At 34.2% G+C, this 15,879-nt stretch overlaps 2 protein-coding genes across 2 annotated transcripts in view; one reads left to right on the top strand and one right to left on the bottom strand.

The window, feature by feature from the left end:
• Nucleotides 1–10,707, top strand: part of LOC144443085 (laminin subunit alpha-2-like) — a 45,150-nt gene extending 34,443 nt beyond the window's left edge. The window contains exons 39-51 of the mRNA XM_078132459.1: nt 352–515; nt 1,221–1,368; nt 2,185–2,340; nt 2,735–2,883; nt 3,397–3,588; nt 4,287–4,550; nt 5,373–5,577; nt 6,217–6,378; nt 7,166–7,245; nt 7,641–7,732; nt 8,169–8,299; nt 9,571–9,799; nt 10,341–10,707. Of these exons, the coding sequence (XP_077988585.1) occupies nt 352–515; nt 1,221–1,368; nt 2,185–2,340; nt 2,735–2,883; nt 3,397–3,588; nt 4,287–4,550; nt 5,373–5,577; nt 6,217–6,378; nt 7,166–7,245; nt 7,641–7,732; nt 8,169–8,299; nt 9,571–9,799; nt 10,341–10,489 (2,121 nt within the window). The 3' untranslated portion in view covers nt 10,490–10,707. The remainder of the gene's footprint in view (nt 1–351; nt 516–1,220; nt 1,369–2,184; nt 2,341–2,734; nt 2,884–3,396; nt 3,589–4,286; nt 4,551–5,372; nt 5,578–6,216; nt 6,379–7,165; nt 7,246–7,640; nt 7,733–8,168; nt 8,300–9,570; nt 9,800–10,340) is intronic.
• Nucleotides 10,708–12,281: 1,574 nt separating this feature from the next.
• Nucleotides 12,282–14,900, bottom strand: LOC144443084 (glutaredoxin-like protein C5orf63 homolog). The gene is made up of 3 exons (XM_078132458.1): nt 14,751–14,900; nt 13,175–13,231; nt 12,282–12,449 (listed from the first exon to the last, which is right to left on the bottom strand). Exons 1-3 carry the CDS (start codon nt 14,898–14,900, stop codon nt 12,282–12,284), a joined length of 375 nt encoding a protein of 124 aa, XP_077988584.1.
• Nucleotides 14,901–15,879: the final 979 nt, after the last annotated feature.

Genomic DNA, 15,879 nt, shown 5'->3' with positions numbered 1-15,879 from the left:
TTGCAAAGATAACAATGGGTTTGGTTTGTAACAAGTGGATAAATATAAATATAAGTGAATACATGTATATTGGCACCAAGACCATGGCAATAGCAACAACCACATGATGGTTTATATGACAAAGATAACAATATAGGGCTAGTTACACATTTAGATATTATTAAATATTTTTGTTTAATGACATGGTCACTTAGCAACTGAGAAACTGCACATAGCAACTGTAAAATGATAGTACATAATTGCTTCAGTAACAGCAAGCATGGATTGGAATGTGGATAAACTTTTTTTTAAGAATGTGACAGTTTACAGTTGTGCTACAATACCATTGGCGCTATTTTTATTGGTTTCTAGGCAACAGGAGGATTCAATAGCAGCCATGTTTTCCTTGAGGTTGCAGCTGTTGATAGTGGTTCGGTAGAGACCTATACCATGCCATTATCAACAAGTGTTACATTCAACCTACTGCAGTTTGGTCCAAGACTCTTTGTAGGATCTGGTGTGACTGAGTCAGTAAAGTAGGTATACATTGTGGTGTTCCTATATAAATACCTGTATATCCCCTCTATGAAATTTTAGTTTTGTGTTCTAGTTGTAAAGGAACTTTACTATATCAACTTTAGTTGCAGAAGATGTTTCGAAACTCATTCAAGTTGAAATATATCAAGAATTAGCATATTAATATGTAACTCACAAAATGATGAATTGTACACAACAGATGATAAGTTGTGAAGTTTGCATATACTTTTAAACCGTTATTCCTTAACATCGAATTAAAATTCAGGTGTTGGTAAACCTTTGTATAAAGGTAACTATTTATTCCAAATATGAACTTGAAAATTGTAACCTGAAATTTGTGACTGCATACTCTGCATAATCCATCCCTGTTTAATTATGGTTTACAATGCATTTCAGATAAAAGTGACTTCTGTCACTTCATAATTCCTCAAATTATATCAGTTTCAAAATGAATTTGTATTATGTCTCTTAACTTATAGCAAGTTTGATGTCTGTCCAAAGTTATTAAAATGAACGTTGTTGCAATTTGATTGGCTAAAACTAGAATGATTGACATCTCATTGAACCAATCAGATGTGTTGTGTAGATACACACCAGTGACTTTTGTCTATTGCTAGATTAGTACTACATGTCATTTGGGAGTAAAACTGGTAGTATGATTGACATTCATTGATTTTCACTGTCTTGATAATACCTTTAAACAGCCGTGGCCCTACAAATTTCAAATTTGCTGGTTGTATGCGTAACCTGATGTTGTCAAATGGTACTTCTGAAGAGCTTGTACTACGACCAATGACAAATGAAACAGCTGTCAGCTATTATGATGTTTCCTTTACTGGATGCTTAGCAGAGGTGAGGAAATAGAAGCATTTAGACTACAGTATAGTCCTTTAATTTGGATTTTGCTACGTTTTCAGAATCCTAGTAATATAGCGGGGCAAACTGTATACAATTTACACAATTTTCCATACTTTGATTTGAAGGAAACTAGAAAAATGCCAGAGACAGTAAGGTAGATATACTTAAATATTGTCAAACAAAACTACTCCACTCATCAGATAATGATTGCAGAAACTGGTGACTTAGTGAATGAAAGGTGACCTGGCAGGTATACAATATTGATCAGAGCAAAGTGGTGGACAACCAGGTGGTATTTTCAAAAATGAAGTTCTTGAAAGTTATAGACTCCATATCTAAGGAGGCGTGGAGACATTTATACCACCTGGTATATAATTTTACCCATAACACCACAGTAAAGCATTTTCTATATGTACCACAATTGTTTATAGCATCCGCATCCGCATCCATATCAAGTGTGAAAGTATAGTGCTTCATTTGCTAATTGACCACATTCGAAAGGCCATATGCTAAGCTTGTAAATAAACCAATTGAAACTTTTACACTAGATATGAATGCTATGAATGAGTGTAGCATGCTAAGAGAAAGTGCTTTATTTCAGTGTTACTCATTGTAATATGAATACTATAAATGAGTGTAGCACATAGAGGAAGTGCTGTACTTCTGACAGTGTTACTCATTGTATTGTTACAAACAGTACTTAAACAGCCCTTGTTATTTGTTGTATTGCAATACATATAAGTATATGAAAATGTAAATTTGTATGATGATAATTTCAAAGTCATTTTTCTGTTTTCTTTTTGCCCCTAGGTTGTTCCTGGTATTGGTTTTGAGGACAGTCAGACATACACCTATGTTAGAATGACTGTTGGATCAGTTCTGAGCAGTACAGAGAAGATAGAATTCCAATTTAAGACAATGGAAAATAGTGGAATGTTGGCATATAGTTATGATGATACTAGCTTTGTAAGTCCATCACTTTCACACACTGTCAAATTTTTTTACTCTATAACTGAAACTGAAATACACAGATGCTATTCATGTGACTACCTTTACATTATCAGATGTCAGTTGTCTTTTATCATCTAGACCTTTGACCATGACCTTGAAATTCCAGGACAGTATGATAATAAAAAAAATTGGTATATTTTGAAAACTTTGCAGTTACTGTGTTAGTTTAGTCAAATTCCAAATTCTTTCAAATCTTGTTTTAATAGAAGTTTAGATACAGAACAAGTGAAAGTCTGTACACATATTCATTTATCAACATTGTGTGGTGTGTCCTCTCTGAAGAATTGTTATGACATATTTCTAGAACAGAGTTTGAGTGACAGATAAGTCTTTTTGTTTATATCCACAGAACAAGTTGTTCTATATCACATTGTTCCATGGTAATATATTTGTCCAATATAACATTGGTGAAGGTATATCAGATCCACTACAAACTACTAACCTTCGTCTCAATGATGGACAATGGCATGACGTCAAGATAGAATTCAATGGATTGGCGTAAGTACAAGTCAATATGGGTTCAATGGTGTCACCAGTTAACATCTGTCAGTTCACTAACCAAAACTAAAGTACAATCTATGTCATTTACTAGCCAAAACTAAAGTGCCCTTCTGTCATTCACTAGCATAAACTGTACAGCCTTGCTGTCATTTACTAGCATAAACTAAAGTGCCATCTCTGTCATTCACTAGCCAAAACTGTACAGCCTTGCTGTCATTTACTAGCATAAACTAAAGTGCCATCTCTGTCATTCACTAGCCAAAACTGTACAGCCCTCTGTCATTTACTAGCCCTACTACAGTACCATCGCTGCCATTTACTAGCCAAAACTGTAGGGCCATCTGTCATTTACTAGCTAAAACTAAAGTTCCATCTCTGTCATTCACTAGCCAAAACTGTAGAGCAGTAGTCAAAACTATAGTGCATATATAAAAATTTACTCTACTTTATATTTATAAAATGTACATTTTATTTGAATTGAATTTATACTCTATCTTCCTTGATTTTCAGAGCAACATTGAAAGTGGACAGTAACCCAACTGTTGCTAGTAATCGTCAACTGAATACAGACAATGGTATATCTATATCTGGTTTCCTATATCTGGGTGGTGTACCCAGTACCATACCAGTCTTAATTGGAGGAGAATTCCCAATCAGAGATTCATTCATTGGAAACATAAATGGTTTTGCCTTGAATGATGAGTAAGTAATGACAAGTACTGGACATCAACATTACAGAAAAAAAAATTGTTTTTTTGCAACAGTGTCTTTTAGGCTGAGTGTTATTGCTTGGTGTAATTGGCCAATCTTGTCAGCAACATAGTGTATGTGACTGAGAAGTAAGAATCTTAAACATTTACAGTTATTTTATTGTATTTGAAAAAACTCTTTACCCATTTTCACTTAAAATCAAGGAAAAGGTCAGGAATCATACATCAATTTTTTGAAATAGATAGAGACATACTGATATCAAAATGAAGCCAATTTAAAATCCAATACGGCCACCAAATGCTGTTACTGGGACATGCTTTGGAACTTTCCATCACATTTTTATCTTTTTGTTTTAAGATGAAGTTAGTTAAGTTTTAATATTTCAAAATTGCCATTACTTTCCCTGATTTTTCTTTGACATTACTGGTGCTGGTATAATTATATTATTCTCCAATATTTTTCTTCATTCAGCTGGAAAATACTCCTGACCTAAGGGTTGTCACTACGAGTCTAGAGACTCATCGTGACTAAGGCCCCTTAGGTCACTTGTATTTTTCTTGGCTGAATGAAGAAATATATTGGGGAAGAACATTTCTAATTATCACCTTAAGGAGTTTGATTTTTTAGTACAAATAGCTGTGTCCACATTATTGAAACTGACTTTTTTTCTCTTTTTCTCATAAACTTAGGGAGTTTGAGTTCAACAATCCAAATATTGTGTCAGAGATAAGACAGATTGGTCTGATACTGAGTGGTGTACCACCACAGATTGCACAACTACCACCATTGCCATATACAACAGTAGCCCCACAACCAGGCACTCCTCTACCATTAACTTGTGCCAGTCCTGTAAGTGTCGTTGAAAGTGCTACCGGACTCCGATTTGGCATGAAGGGCAATAGCTATGTTACATACACATTGGATGAAATATCCAAACAGAATTGGCAAGCCAGGTAAGCCAAATTTTTCAATAGAAATCACATATGATGACTTGATTATACCTTCTATGCCAATACTTCCATATGTTACAAAAATTGTGTGTACAACTCAACCAATGGAACAATTTTGTGATTGCCTTGCTGAAATTGATTATTCATGAGCTGTAGATAAATGGATGAATTAGCATCAATTCACCACAGGTAACATGTCTATTGCAGGAGGGCACTGGCAAAGATGACAAGTTGGGTGTTTGCTATACTGTTCCCAGTTACAAAAATTTCACTTTTATTCAAATATGTATTAAAAGATTGTTGAATTTAGGCTAAAAAAATTGTTTGGTTCTGGTTACCCGACCCCACCTAGTTTTTCACTGCCAACCCTAAACTTTTTTTTGTGTATTCGAGAAAAAATAAAATATAATCACGAAAATTATGAAGTCTTGGGGGCAAAGAATGGATGTGGAAAATTGACTTAAAAAGACAATATGAAACTATTCTTCCAATCTGTAATGGCTGTACATCTGACGGGAAGAAACCAATAACACCGAGACCATATGCAAAACAACAGAAAACATAACTACCTGAACTAGACACTCATACATGAAAAAAAAAAAAAAAAATTTTAATGAATCTACCTACACACCTACATTCTAAAATTGAGCATAATCGAAACCACACAATTTTTTTTCAGGTCTTATAAAATTCTAGATTTCCAAATTACATTGTAAATATCAGCATTGAGGATCAGGTGCTGTAAATCACTTGTGGCATAAAACCATAACACATCATTGACATTTATTGGAAGTTTACTGAAGGTTTTGGTTTTATATATTCCAGTTTTGTGATCAATGTTCAATTCCGTGCTACGTCACCCAATGGATTGATATTCTACGCTGCCCAGTCCTATCAGAATCCTGTTACTTTCATGGCACTGCATATGATTGATGGAGCCTTGTCATTCAATATTATGACAAGTTCTAGAGTACTAACTGGGTTAGACATCAGAACTAAGTTTAAGTATAACACTGGAGAACTAATAGAGGTAAGCTAGGTGTGCTTTTTATCGTACTTTGATTTGAACAGAACTAATAGAGTTAAGCTAGGTGTGCTTTTTATACTTTGATTTGAACAGAACTAATAGAGGTAAGCTAGGTGTGCTTTTGTCATACTTAGATTTGAACAGAACTAATAGAGGTAAGCTAGGTGTGCTTTTTTGTCATACATAGATTTGAACAGAACTAATAGAGGTAAGCTAGGTGTGCTTTTTATCATACGTAGATTTGAACATATTGCCTGTGTTATTATTAGAGTGCAATAAAAAAGTATAATTGTCACCGTATGCTTTCAAATTATCAGGGAGATCTTTGTAAGAGGTTAACATTGACCCTACTAGAGATCTTCTCCAGTATTTGATGATAAAGATTCAGGATGCATGACAAACTTGTAGGCTGGCCTCTGAATTCTTCCTACCTGAAATTTACCATAGGATTAAACAGTGTTAAAGCATGACATGTGTTTGGTAAAAAGGTTGACAATTTTTACATTACACCAAATACAATGATAACATATGGGTGGTTTCTTGGTGTCCATTGTAGACATCAAATCTTGTATATTGCTGCTACTACATATAATCAGCGTTTATCAGTCTGAATGATGTTTGTTTATGTGTTATCTACTCCAGGTTTACATTTTACGTATAAATGATTTTGTCGCAATAATGGTACCACGTTGGAGAGATTATAAAAACAATGAGGAGTCATCTAACAAACCATCTGCCTTGAACATCGAAACACCACTCTTCATTGGGGGTTTAAGTGATAGCGTTATCGATCCACCAGTAGAGGTCAGTATCACAAGATCTACTTGTAATGTACATATATCTGTCTGTACATGTATGTCTTTCTCTCTCTTTCAGTCCTTATCTCCCCACCTGTCTTATATCTGTCTTTCTCTGATGTCTTTTGTTGTTGGTGTGTCTTATATCTGTGTCTTTTTCTAATATCTTTTGTCATTGGTCATGTCATCCCTGATCTGGCTATACTTGTCTCTCTCTTCTCTGTGTATCTTTCTCTTTGTGAATGGTCTATCTGCACTTCTGCCTGTCCATACTGTGTGTCTTTCTGTTTGGGTCCCTTTGTCACTGGTCTGTCTTTCTGTCTGTCTGTCTTGGTCGGTCGGTCGGTCGGTCTGTCATTGTATCTGTCTTTCTCTGTGAATCATTCGTCATGTATTGCTTGTATGTCTGTCTGTCTGTCTTGGTTGGTCGGCTGGTCTGTCATTGTGTTTGTCTTTCTCTGTGAATCATTCGTCATGTATTGCTTGTATGTCTGTCTGTCTGTCTGTCTGTCTGTCTCTAATAATCTAGTTGGTTGAATCACATATTCATGAACTAATGCGTTATTGTACCATTGCTGGAAGTAAAATCTGTGTACATGTTTGATTACCAACTTTACAGTCAGTTAATCTATTAAAGTACACTATAGTAGTACAATTCTACTTCTTGTTATTGGTTGAATGATAATGTTGACTAGATACAAAATGTATATATCGGTATGTATACACAGATAACTCACGATTGATTTTTGGTAGACCAATGGACCAAATATATGTTTTGTGTTTCATTTTAACAGAGATTGGGTTTTGATGGCTGCATCATTTCAGTACAAGTGAGCACTGATGGACCAATAGATCCAGTCCTATTTGACATGAGGTAATTTGCATCTTCACGAGGTTTCGAGGTTGTCATATATAACTTTACACTCATGTTCAATCAAAACTCACGCACGCACGCACGCACACACACACACACACACACACACACACGCACACGCACACGCACATGCACACGCACACGCACACGCACACGCACACACACACACACACAAACACACACACACACACACACACACTAGCTGGTTATATACAACTACATACTGCTAAGGAGTAATCCGGCCAGTGTAAATTCTCCTCTAATGGTATTATGCCAAAATCTGTCTGTTGCTGTATCCTTGTCTTGAGCAATATTAGTAGCTCTATTTGTATATCCTATTGTACTAAATACAATAATCATAATCTCAGTTTACAATTTTCTGTGTATTATTTCAGTGCCCCAACAACATCTGAAAACACTGGTAAATGTACCGAGAACAAAGTCACTGCTGGTGCATTTATGGAAGGTAGTGGATACATGATACTTGGTAAGTGTTCTATTAAGTTTAGTCTTGACAATGCATAATGTATGTCATTTGTACACAGAATATGGTCAAAACATGCCATATATCATCAGTTCTGTGGTACATCAAACATAGTTAAAATGTTCAAAATCATTATTTCTTCTGAATCAATATTTCAAAATTACAAGCTTCACTATTATATTCCCCAATATTTGTCTTCATTCAGCCAAAAAAATAGCCTTTTAAGTTATATGACTACTTCACATTTTGTTTTAGAAAATGTTACAATATACATTGTATACTACTAATAATTCACAAATGTTGATATTTAATCTCATATTGAAAACTTTTTGACACAAAACAGAAATGTTCATTCTGTCAAGTTTGCCAAGTCTAACAGAAGAAGTGAAGGCATCAAGTATATTGTCTGAGTGATACATTTTTTCTTGTCATCAAACAGAAAATAATTTTGAGGTTGGTTCTAAATTGAAGATAAAAATGATGATACGAACCACAATACGGAATGCACTACTGCTTGCTGTTGCTCGAGATATCTCAAACTTCTTTACTTTGGACATCAGTGAAGGAAAGGTAAGATTTGAAACATTAACAAAAAAAAAGATAACTCTTGCTGAATTACAGGAGAAGAGGAGATGCCTTGGCATTTCACTCATGAGATACAATGCTTTACACACACACACACACACACACACACACACACACACACACACACACACACACACACACACACAAATGACCAAGAAACAATTCAAGAGGTGCAGCACATAGTGGGGATGTAAACAAGTTGAACGTGTTTATGATCAGCTGGAAAGTCAACAATTGAAGCCATTAAACTCTTCAAGTCCATGACAAATTTTTTCAGCAGAAGACGGTTTCTAATGCATTGTTAAAGAATAGCAATCATAGGATAGTACAATATTATAAATATAGTTACTTTGGAATGATAAATTGGAAACCAATGCGACGTTTCAATAAATTCTACAATTAGCAGTTAGGAGTCATCACTTTGCTGTCTCTGCTAGATGTTATATCTCATCTTACACACATGCTTACCACACTAATTTAAATATTTGACTTGAATAAGTATAGGGCAGAAGACAGTGTAATTCTGGATTTTAAATCTACCTACCGTGTCAGGTGACATCAGCAGTATTATGCATATTAATGAGTTGACATTGGTAAAAATGATCAGGGATGAGACAACACTTGTGACTTGTGAGAATCAGTGAATAAATGTGAAAGATTCTATTAGGCCAAAAAAAAAATTGTTTCTGGTCAACACATGCATTAAATACCCTCGCGTTGGTCTTTTTTTTTCGTGTTTGTCCAGCCCATGCAGTCTGCAGATCTGGGGGAAAACACAAAAATATCCCTCCCTACTTTAGTGAAGACCACATGCACAATTGCTCTAAAGTACTAATTAAAAAGAACAGATTAAACAGTAGACTGAGTGACAGGTTTGTCGAGAATTAAAAAAAAAAATTGTGTCATCGCACCATTTTAGACAACCTGTCCTGACCAGAAAGAATTCTTTTCCTTTTTTTGGGGGTCTTAAAGCTAATCATAGATCAGTTTTTGAGTAGTGTATACAAGGTATACAATTTTATTAGCCCCAACAAGCACCACCTGGAGGGGGCCCAAGTGCCTACACACATCTATTATCAAATATGAGCTTTCTTTCAGGACTTGACCTTGAAAGTCTCCTTCAAGGTCAAATAGCCAAATTTTGGTTATCTTCATAGCTTTCTGAATCAAACATTTCAAATGATATTTTACTTGCGACTTTTTTTTTTTAAAACTATGCGAGGCATATGCACATCATTTAATTTTTATATTTTCAGGTGCGTGCCGTTGTAAGTCATGGTTTATCATCACCTTACATAGTACAAACGTCATCCCTTACCAGTGAGTATGTGATCTGTAACAACCAGCCACACATGTTGACAGTGTCCATGACAACTGAGGGTCTAGAAATCTCTATAGATGAATACCCACCTGATGTATTCCTCTTTAATTCTGGTATTCCAGTGGTGGATACAAATGACCCAGTGTATGTAGGAGGTTTGCCAGGTATGTTATCATGTAACATTATTCATGTTCAGTGGTTGTCATGTCAACATGATGTGTTATTTGCTTGTTGGCAAACATATTGGGGTCACTATGCAAACTGTAACTTATGCCTTCCAATCATATTGAATTTGGCTTGGGTGAGGGGGGGGGGGTGAGGGGGTTCACACATCATGTACATTTCTGCTCATAAACAGTTTTGTGAGAGCATCCTGAGTTACTGTTTAGGTTTTTGAGGCATTGTTTTTAGAAAACAGCTTACATCATTCCAGTTCTTTCTACACTTTATCTACAGTTAAAATGACTTTAGAAAAATCAATACACATCCATTTGCAAAAGCTTTCTAACCTTCAGATATTGACAGTGCCACAGGACAAGAGTTCATAATAGATTTTACCTCTAGAAATCCTTGGATTGAATATTCAAACATACATTTTATTCATGTGTACACTGAGATACAACAGTAGATTGAAAAGAATTGTGAATCAAACACAAATATCTGCTAACAAGTTTATTGATATGATAAAAATGTTGTTTATTTCAGGAAATGAACAGACAAAGATTGTGAACGGTATCAGGACTGAATCCTTCTCAGGTTGTATTCAGTCTTTAGAAATTAATCAAGTCACCCGAGATCTCCGCTTACCAGTCGCTAGTGTGGCCGTCCAGAGTGGTTGTCCATTACCATTATAAATTATTTGTATTTAAAAGTACAAAAAATATGATTAATGATAAGTTCATTCTCCAAATTTTATAATTTTCACTAATGTAATTTCAAATAATATAGTACATTGTAACTCTACAGATGAAAATATTTCTTTCATTATACCAAATTTAAGATTATTAATACAAATATTTCTGAATTTAATGACTTCTAAATTAACTTCAATGTACTTAGAGGTGAAATCAATAGTTCAATGTAGAATAGAAAAAATAAATTCTTTTACCTTGGGGAAGGGGAGGGGGGGGGGTTTGAGCCATTTTAGTTCTCATCCTACAAAATCGCTTTTACTTTTAATGGATGTTTTATTTCTTTTAAAAAATGTCAAATTGAGAAAAGGAAGAAATTTTGCTATAATAAATGTGTGGCACTAAAATAAAGTAAAGTGTCAACAAAAGAACTATATTTTCCTTACTGCATACTGGTTTTATATTCATAGCACTACATACTACATATTTACTACATCCTGTTGAAGCAATTTTCAATTTTGGCCACTTTAGTAAGGAGGGGTCTGAGGCTGGCCTAAGTATAAAAATTTAGTTTTTTATCCTCCATTTATCTATTGATCTCACACCTTAGCCTAACATAAAACTAGTGGAGACAAAATACATCTTCTATAAGAAACTTTATAAGGCGTTTGAAATTGATATGAATTACTGTCTCCTGTTAAATGTACAGCTTCAATGAAAAATATCTGCAAAGTTTATCAATAATTTTGTTGAGATTTATATTACTTCTACCAAATAAGGAAAAAGTGGATCACTCTATTATTGGGTTTAAGAATTCTTTTTATTTGTCTTTGAAATAAAGAATGTAATAATTTCAGATACACATCAGTGGAGAAGGCAAAAAATAAAATAAAATGTGTGTTTCCGGTAACCCAGACGACCCTAATAATTTTTTTAAACTAACATTTAAAACAAAAAGATAAGAAATTGTCTTCTTGACCTCCATATCTATTTTTTCCCCAGCAATGTATGTACAGATTGAATGGGTATTCTGACTGACATTTTGTTTGTTTTACGGTCAAAATAATATTTTTCAAAAATAAATACAATTAAAAAGATAGAATAAAATAAATAATTCCCGACCTACCTACCCTATTTTCAGAGGCCATTATATCGGAAACACAAAATTATTTTTTCGCCTAAGTAAAACTAAATCCTGGTTATTGTACTTTCAACTGTACTATGATTAATAAATGAACTTTAAACACTCTTAAAAGATTTCTTGTGGGTTTTTTTTATGTTGATTAAAGCCTTATTAGCTGTAATCATAGATGTACTTTCAAATTTCTAACCTGTAATTTTATCGCTATTTTTCGTTTATATTGAATTGGTATGCGTGATACAGTGAATACATTATAAACGAATCAAATTTTTAACAGAAATAATTAGTTTTACTTATCGCTACTATGGCTTTAACGAACAAGATTATGGTCTGACTATTCGACGTCTTTGTACAATGTACAGTAAGGGATACCCTAACTTTTCTGTCTGTCTATCTATCTATATATCTATCTCTATCCATCTACTACCCATCTATCTGTCTATCTATCTATCTACCTACCTATCTATCTACCTATCTATCTATCTACCTATCCATCCATCTATCTATCTATCCATCCATCTACAACCCACCTATCTATCTATCTACGACCCATCTATCTATCTATCTGTCTATTTTTCTATCAAGAACTAAAAATACAACACAGAAATATCACAACTATACCAAATATACAGATGAAATAATAGTCAAGTATTACTACCTAGTACTTTCATATATCTGAAGTGTGTCTTCAAGTAGTTTTTCATCAACCCTGTGTTTCATAAGAAAAGTTCCATTAAAATGAAAGACTGGAATATCATATCTATAGCGTCTATACCATTCTTCATTGCCTTGTCTTGTGATGTACACTTCCTCCAAAGAAAACTAAAATATAAAATGTGAAAGAAAAAAAATTTATGGTTAAAGATATTGTGTAAAAAGCTTATATTTGCATGTCATATCAATAATTATTTGAAATAGTTTGGTTATTAGTATACTGATTTGGCAAATTTTTATCTTGGACAAAATTCATAGAATGATTCAATATTCTGTGCACTTTTATACATTCCTACTCATACACTATATAGAACATACATACACCATGTACAAGTCAAATTGAACAAAAAATATGGGAATAAATTCTCTGGTCGTTCTACATCGCTGGTTTTGCTGTACTCAAAATATGAGTCAAAACATTCAAAATTGCCATGATTTTTCATTGCTATTACTGGTGCTAGCATAATTATGTTATTCTGCAATATGTTTCTTCATTAAGCCAGAAAATACTTGTGACCTAAGGGTTGTCACTACTCTAGCAACTTGTACTGACAAAGGCCCCTTAGGTCACTTGTATTTCCCTTGGCTGAACGAAAAAAAAATATTGAGGAATAACATCTAAATACACATACATACATACATACATACATACATACATACACAAATACATACATACATACATACATACATACATACACACACACACACACATACATACATACATACATACATACATACCACATACATACATACACACATACATACATACATACATACATACATGTTCACACTAAAGAACATATAAGCATATAAAAACTACTAAACTTCCTCACCCTATTTGAGTATTTTTCCAAGACCTTCTTGGCATCATCACACAATGGACAAATATCCTAAAAAGAAACAAACTAAGCTTCAAACTTTAACTACAGGACCAATGTTGATGGGCCTGAATCAAACACTTTCACTAAACATGACTTCAAACATTGACATCACGTTGGAAATTTTTCCTTCAATCAAGATATTTCTTCGTTGTCCATAAGTCTATTTTTGGGACATAACAAAATTGCTTATGTAAATGCCATATATTCATTCATATAGTCAATTTGTACATGAAGGATCAGATCACTTTGATTTGCAATTTCCAAATTACATGAAAAGGTTTCATTTTGGTTAATTATTTGGTATTTGGTAAAAAAGTTAAAGAGTTAAAATTATCAGCACCTAGTATATGTCATTAGGGACGATCGCAAAACATCGCACAAGCTCAATAAACAAACATCGTTCTTTTAGGACAAAACCCCCTCCACATAAACGACATCACACATTTATATATGATGTAGACCATGATGAAAATTGCAGAAGTCACATCGGTACCACTATGATTGATTCAATATAAAAACCATAATGGTAAAGATGAAGTTCTAACCTTTGAACCTGTTACAGTTTGTGGAGATGATGGTAAATACATCAAAATATTATTGTAACCCCAGCACTGCTTAAATTTGTATGTTTACTGTTGATTTCTAGGGATATAATCAACTACTGAAACCACCTCGATGTTTTAAGGCTTTTAAAATGCATTTTCTCAGTGAAATGGCAAAATGTACTTACTTTTGTATATAAAGTTAGAATTGGTAATGGTATTTGGTAAAAAAGTTAAAGAGTTAAAATTATCAGCACCTAGTATATGTCATTAGGGACGATCGCAAAACATCGCACAAGCTCAATAAACAAACATCGTTCTTTTAGGACAAAACCCCCTCCACATAAATGACATCACACATTTATATATGATGTAGACCATGATGAAAATTGCAGAAGTCACATCGGTACCACTATGATTGATTCAATATAAAAACCATAACAAAGCACTATAAAAACCATAACCAGCACTGCTTAAATTTGTATGTTTACTGTTGATTTCTAGGGATATAATCAACTACTGAAACCACCTCGATGTTTTAAGGCTTTTAAAATGCATTTTCTCAGTGAAATGGCAAAATGTACTTACTTTTGTTCAATAACCTTTGAACCTGTTACAGTTTGTGGAGATGATGGTAAATACATCAAAATACTATTGTAACCCCAGCACTGCTTAAATTTGTATGTTTACTGTTGATTTCTAGGGATATAATCAACTACTGAAACCACCTCGATGTTTTAAGGCTTTTAAAATGCATTTTCTCAGTGAAATGGCAAAATGTACTTACTTTTGTTCAATAACCTTTGAACCTGTTACAGTTTGTGGAGATGATGGTAAATACATCAAAATACTATTGTAACCCCAGCACTGCTTAAATTTGTATGTTTACTGTTGATTTCTAGGGATATAATCAACTACTGAAACCACCTCGATGTTTTAAGGCTTTTAAAATGCATTTTCTCAGTGAAATGGCAAAATGTACTTACTTTTGTATATAAAGTTAGAATTGGTAATGATTTTGGTAACCCAGTAGAGTAAGTCTTGAACATCAACTCACTACTAGTTAATTGTGAGTAGCATCCTCTGGGCCTTAAACTACTTCTAAGAGCAATCTTTAAAAGTGATGTTATATTCATATTCCCAGAGACATGGAATCAGACCTGCAAAGAACAAGTGATAGAGAATCTTAATTTGTGTGTTCCGGCAGTTTTTAGTCTCCATTCGGGAGGGGGGGGGGGGTCTGTGTCTTCTATGAAGGCTTGTTTATTTAAAGCTGTGAAACTATTGCCAAAAAGATTGGACAGTCTAAAACTGTAAGACTGTTTTAACATACAACAAAAACAGTAGTGGGCCCAGAATTGCATCCATTTATAACTACACACTGTTCTCTGTCGGCAAGATAGATGACCGTACACATTTCAAGGCGTTTATCCCTTACACCATAAATTCTTAGTTTTTCTATCAAAATCATATGGTTTACAATGGGGATGGGAATGGTTAGCTTATTTTGGGTTCATGACAGAAAGAGGCTCTGAGACTTTTAGTCGGCTCGATAGAACCATGGATCTAGCCTAATACATCCATGACAGAACAAGCCTAGATCATCACACCACCCCACCCCCGGCAGACATATTGACGAATCCCTTACCCTGTATTGAATAACATGTAATATAGTATAAACATAAGGACTACACTTGCCTGGCACTCGGTAAATAATTCTTAACATACAAGTCACAACTGGCAACTAATCGGCATCAGTGAAGCAGACATGGAGCGCGACATATAAATATCAGATCAGACATGTGAGTGTTTGAAATCGCTGGAAAACATAACTAACCTCGATCAAAACTTATGCTGCAGCTGGGTATGACCTTTGACCTCTGACTTCGGACCCTCTAGCTTAATAAACTACAGTAGAACAAGAAAGAAGGGACTTTTCTAACCTTCGTTTATATCTGTTTCACAGACTTTCACAAGCAATAATTCATAAAAAGTAACATAATTTAGGACATTTAAATACTCCTAGGAAATAAACAATAATAAACATTTTCTCCCCATGCTAATTTTCTTTGAAACGATTGAGTGTGCCCAGTATTCGAGCAGTATTCCTCTACT

Source organism: Glandiceps talaboti, chromosome 12 (assembly GCF_964340395.1).
Source record: "Glandiceps talaboti chromosome 12, keGlaTala1.1, whole genome shotgun sequence".
Taxonomy (NCBI): Eukaryota; Metazoa; Hemichordata; class Enteropneusta; family Spengelidae; genus Glandiceps; species Glandiceps talaboti.
This window is presented reverse-complemented; position numbering and strand designations above follow the sequence as displayed.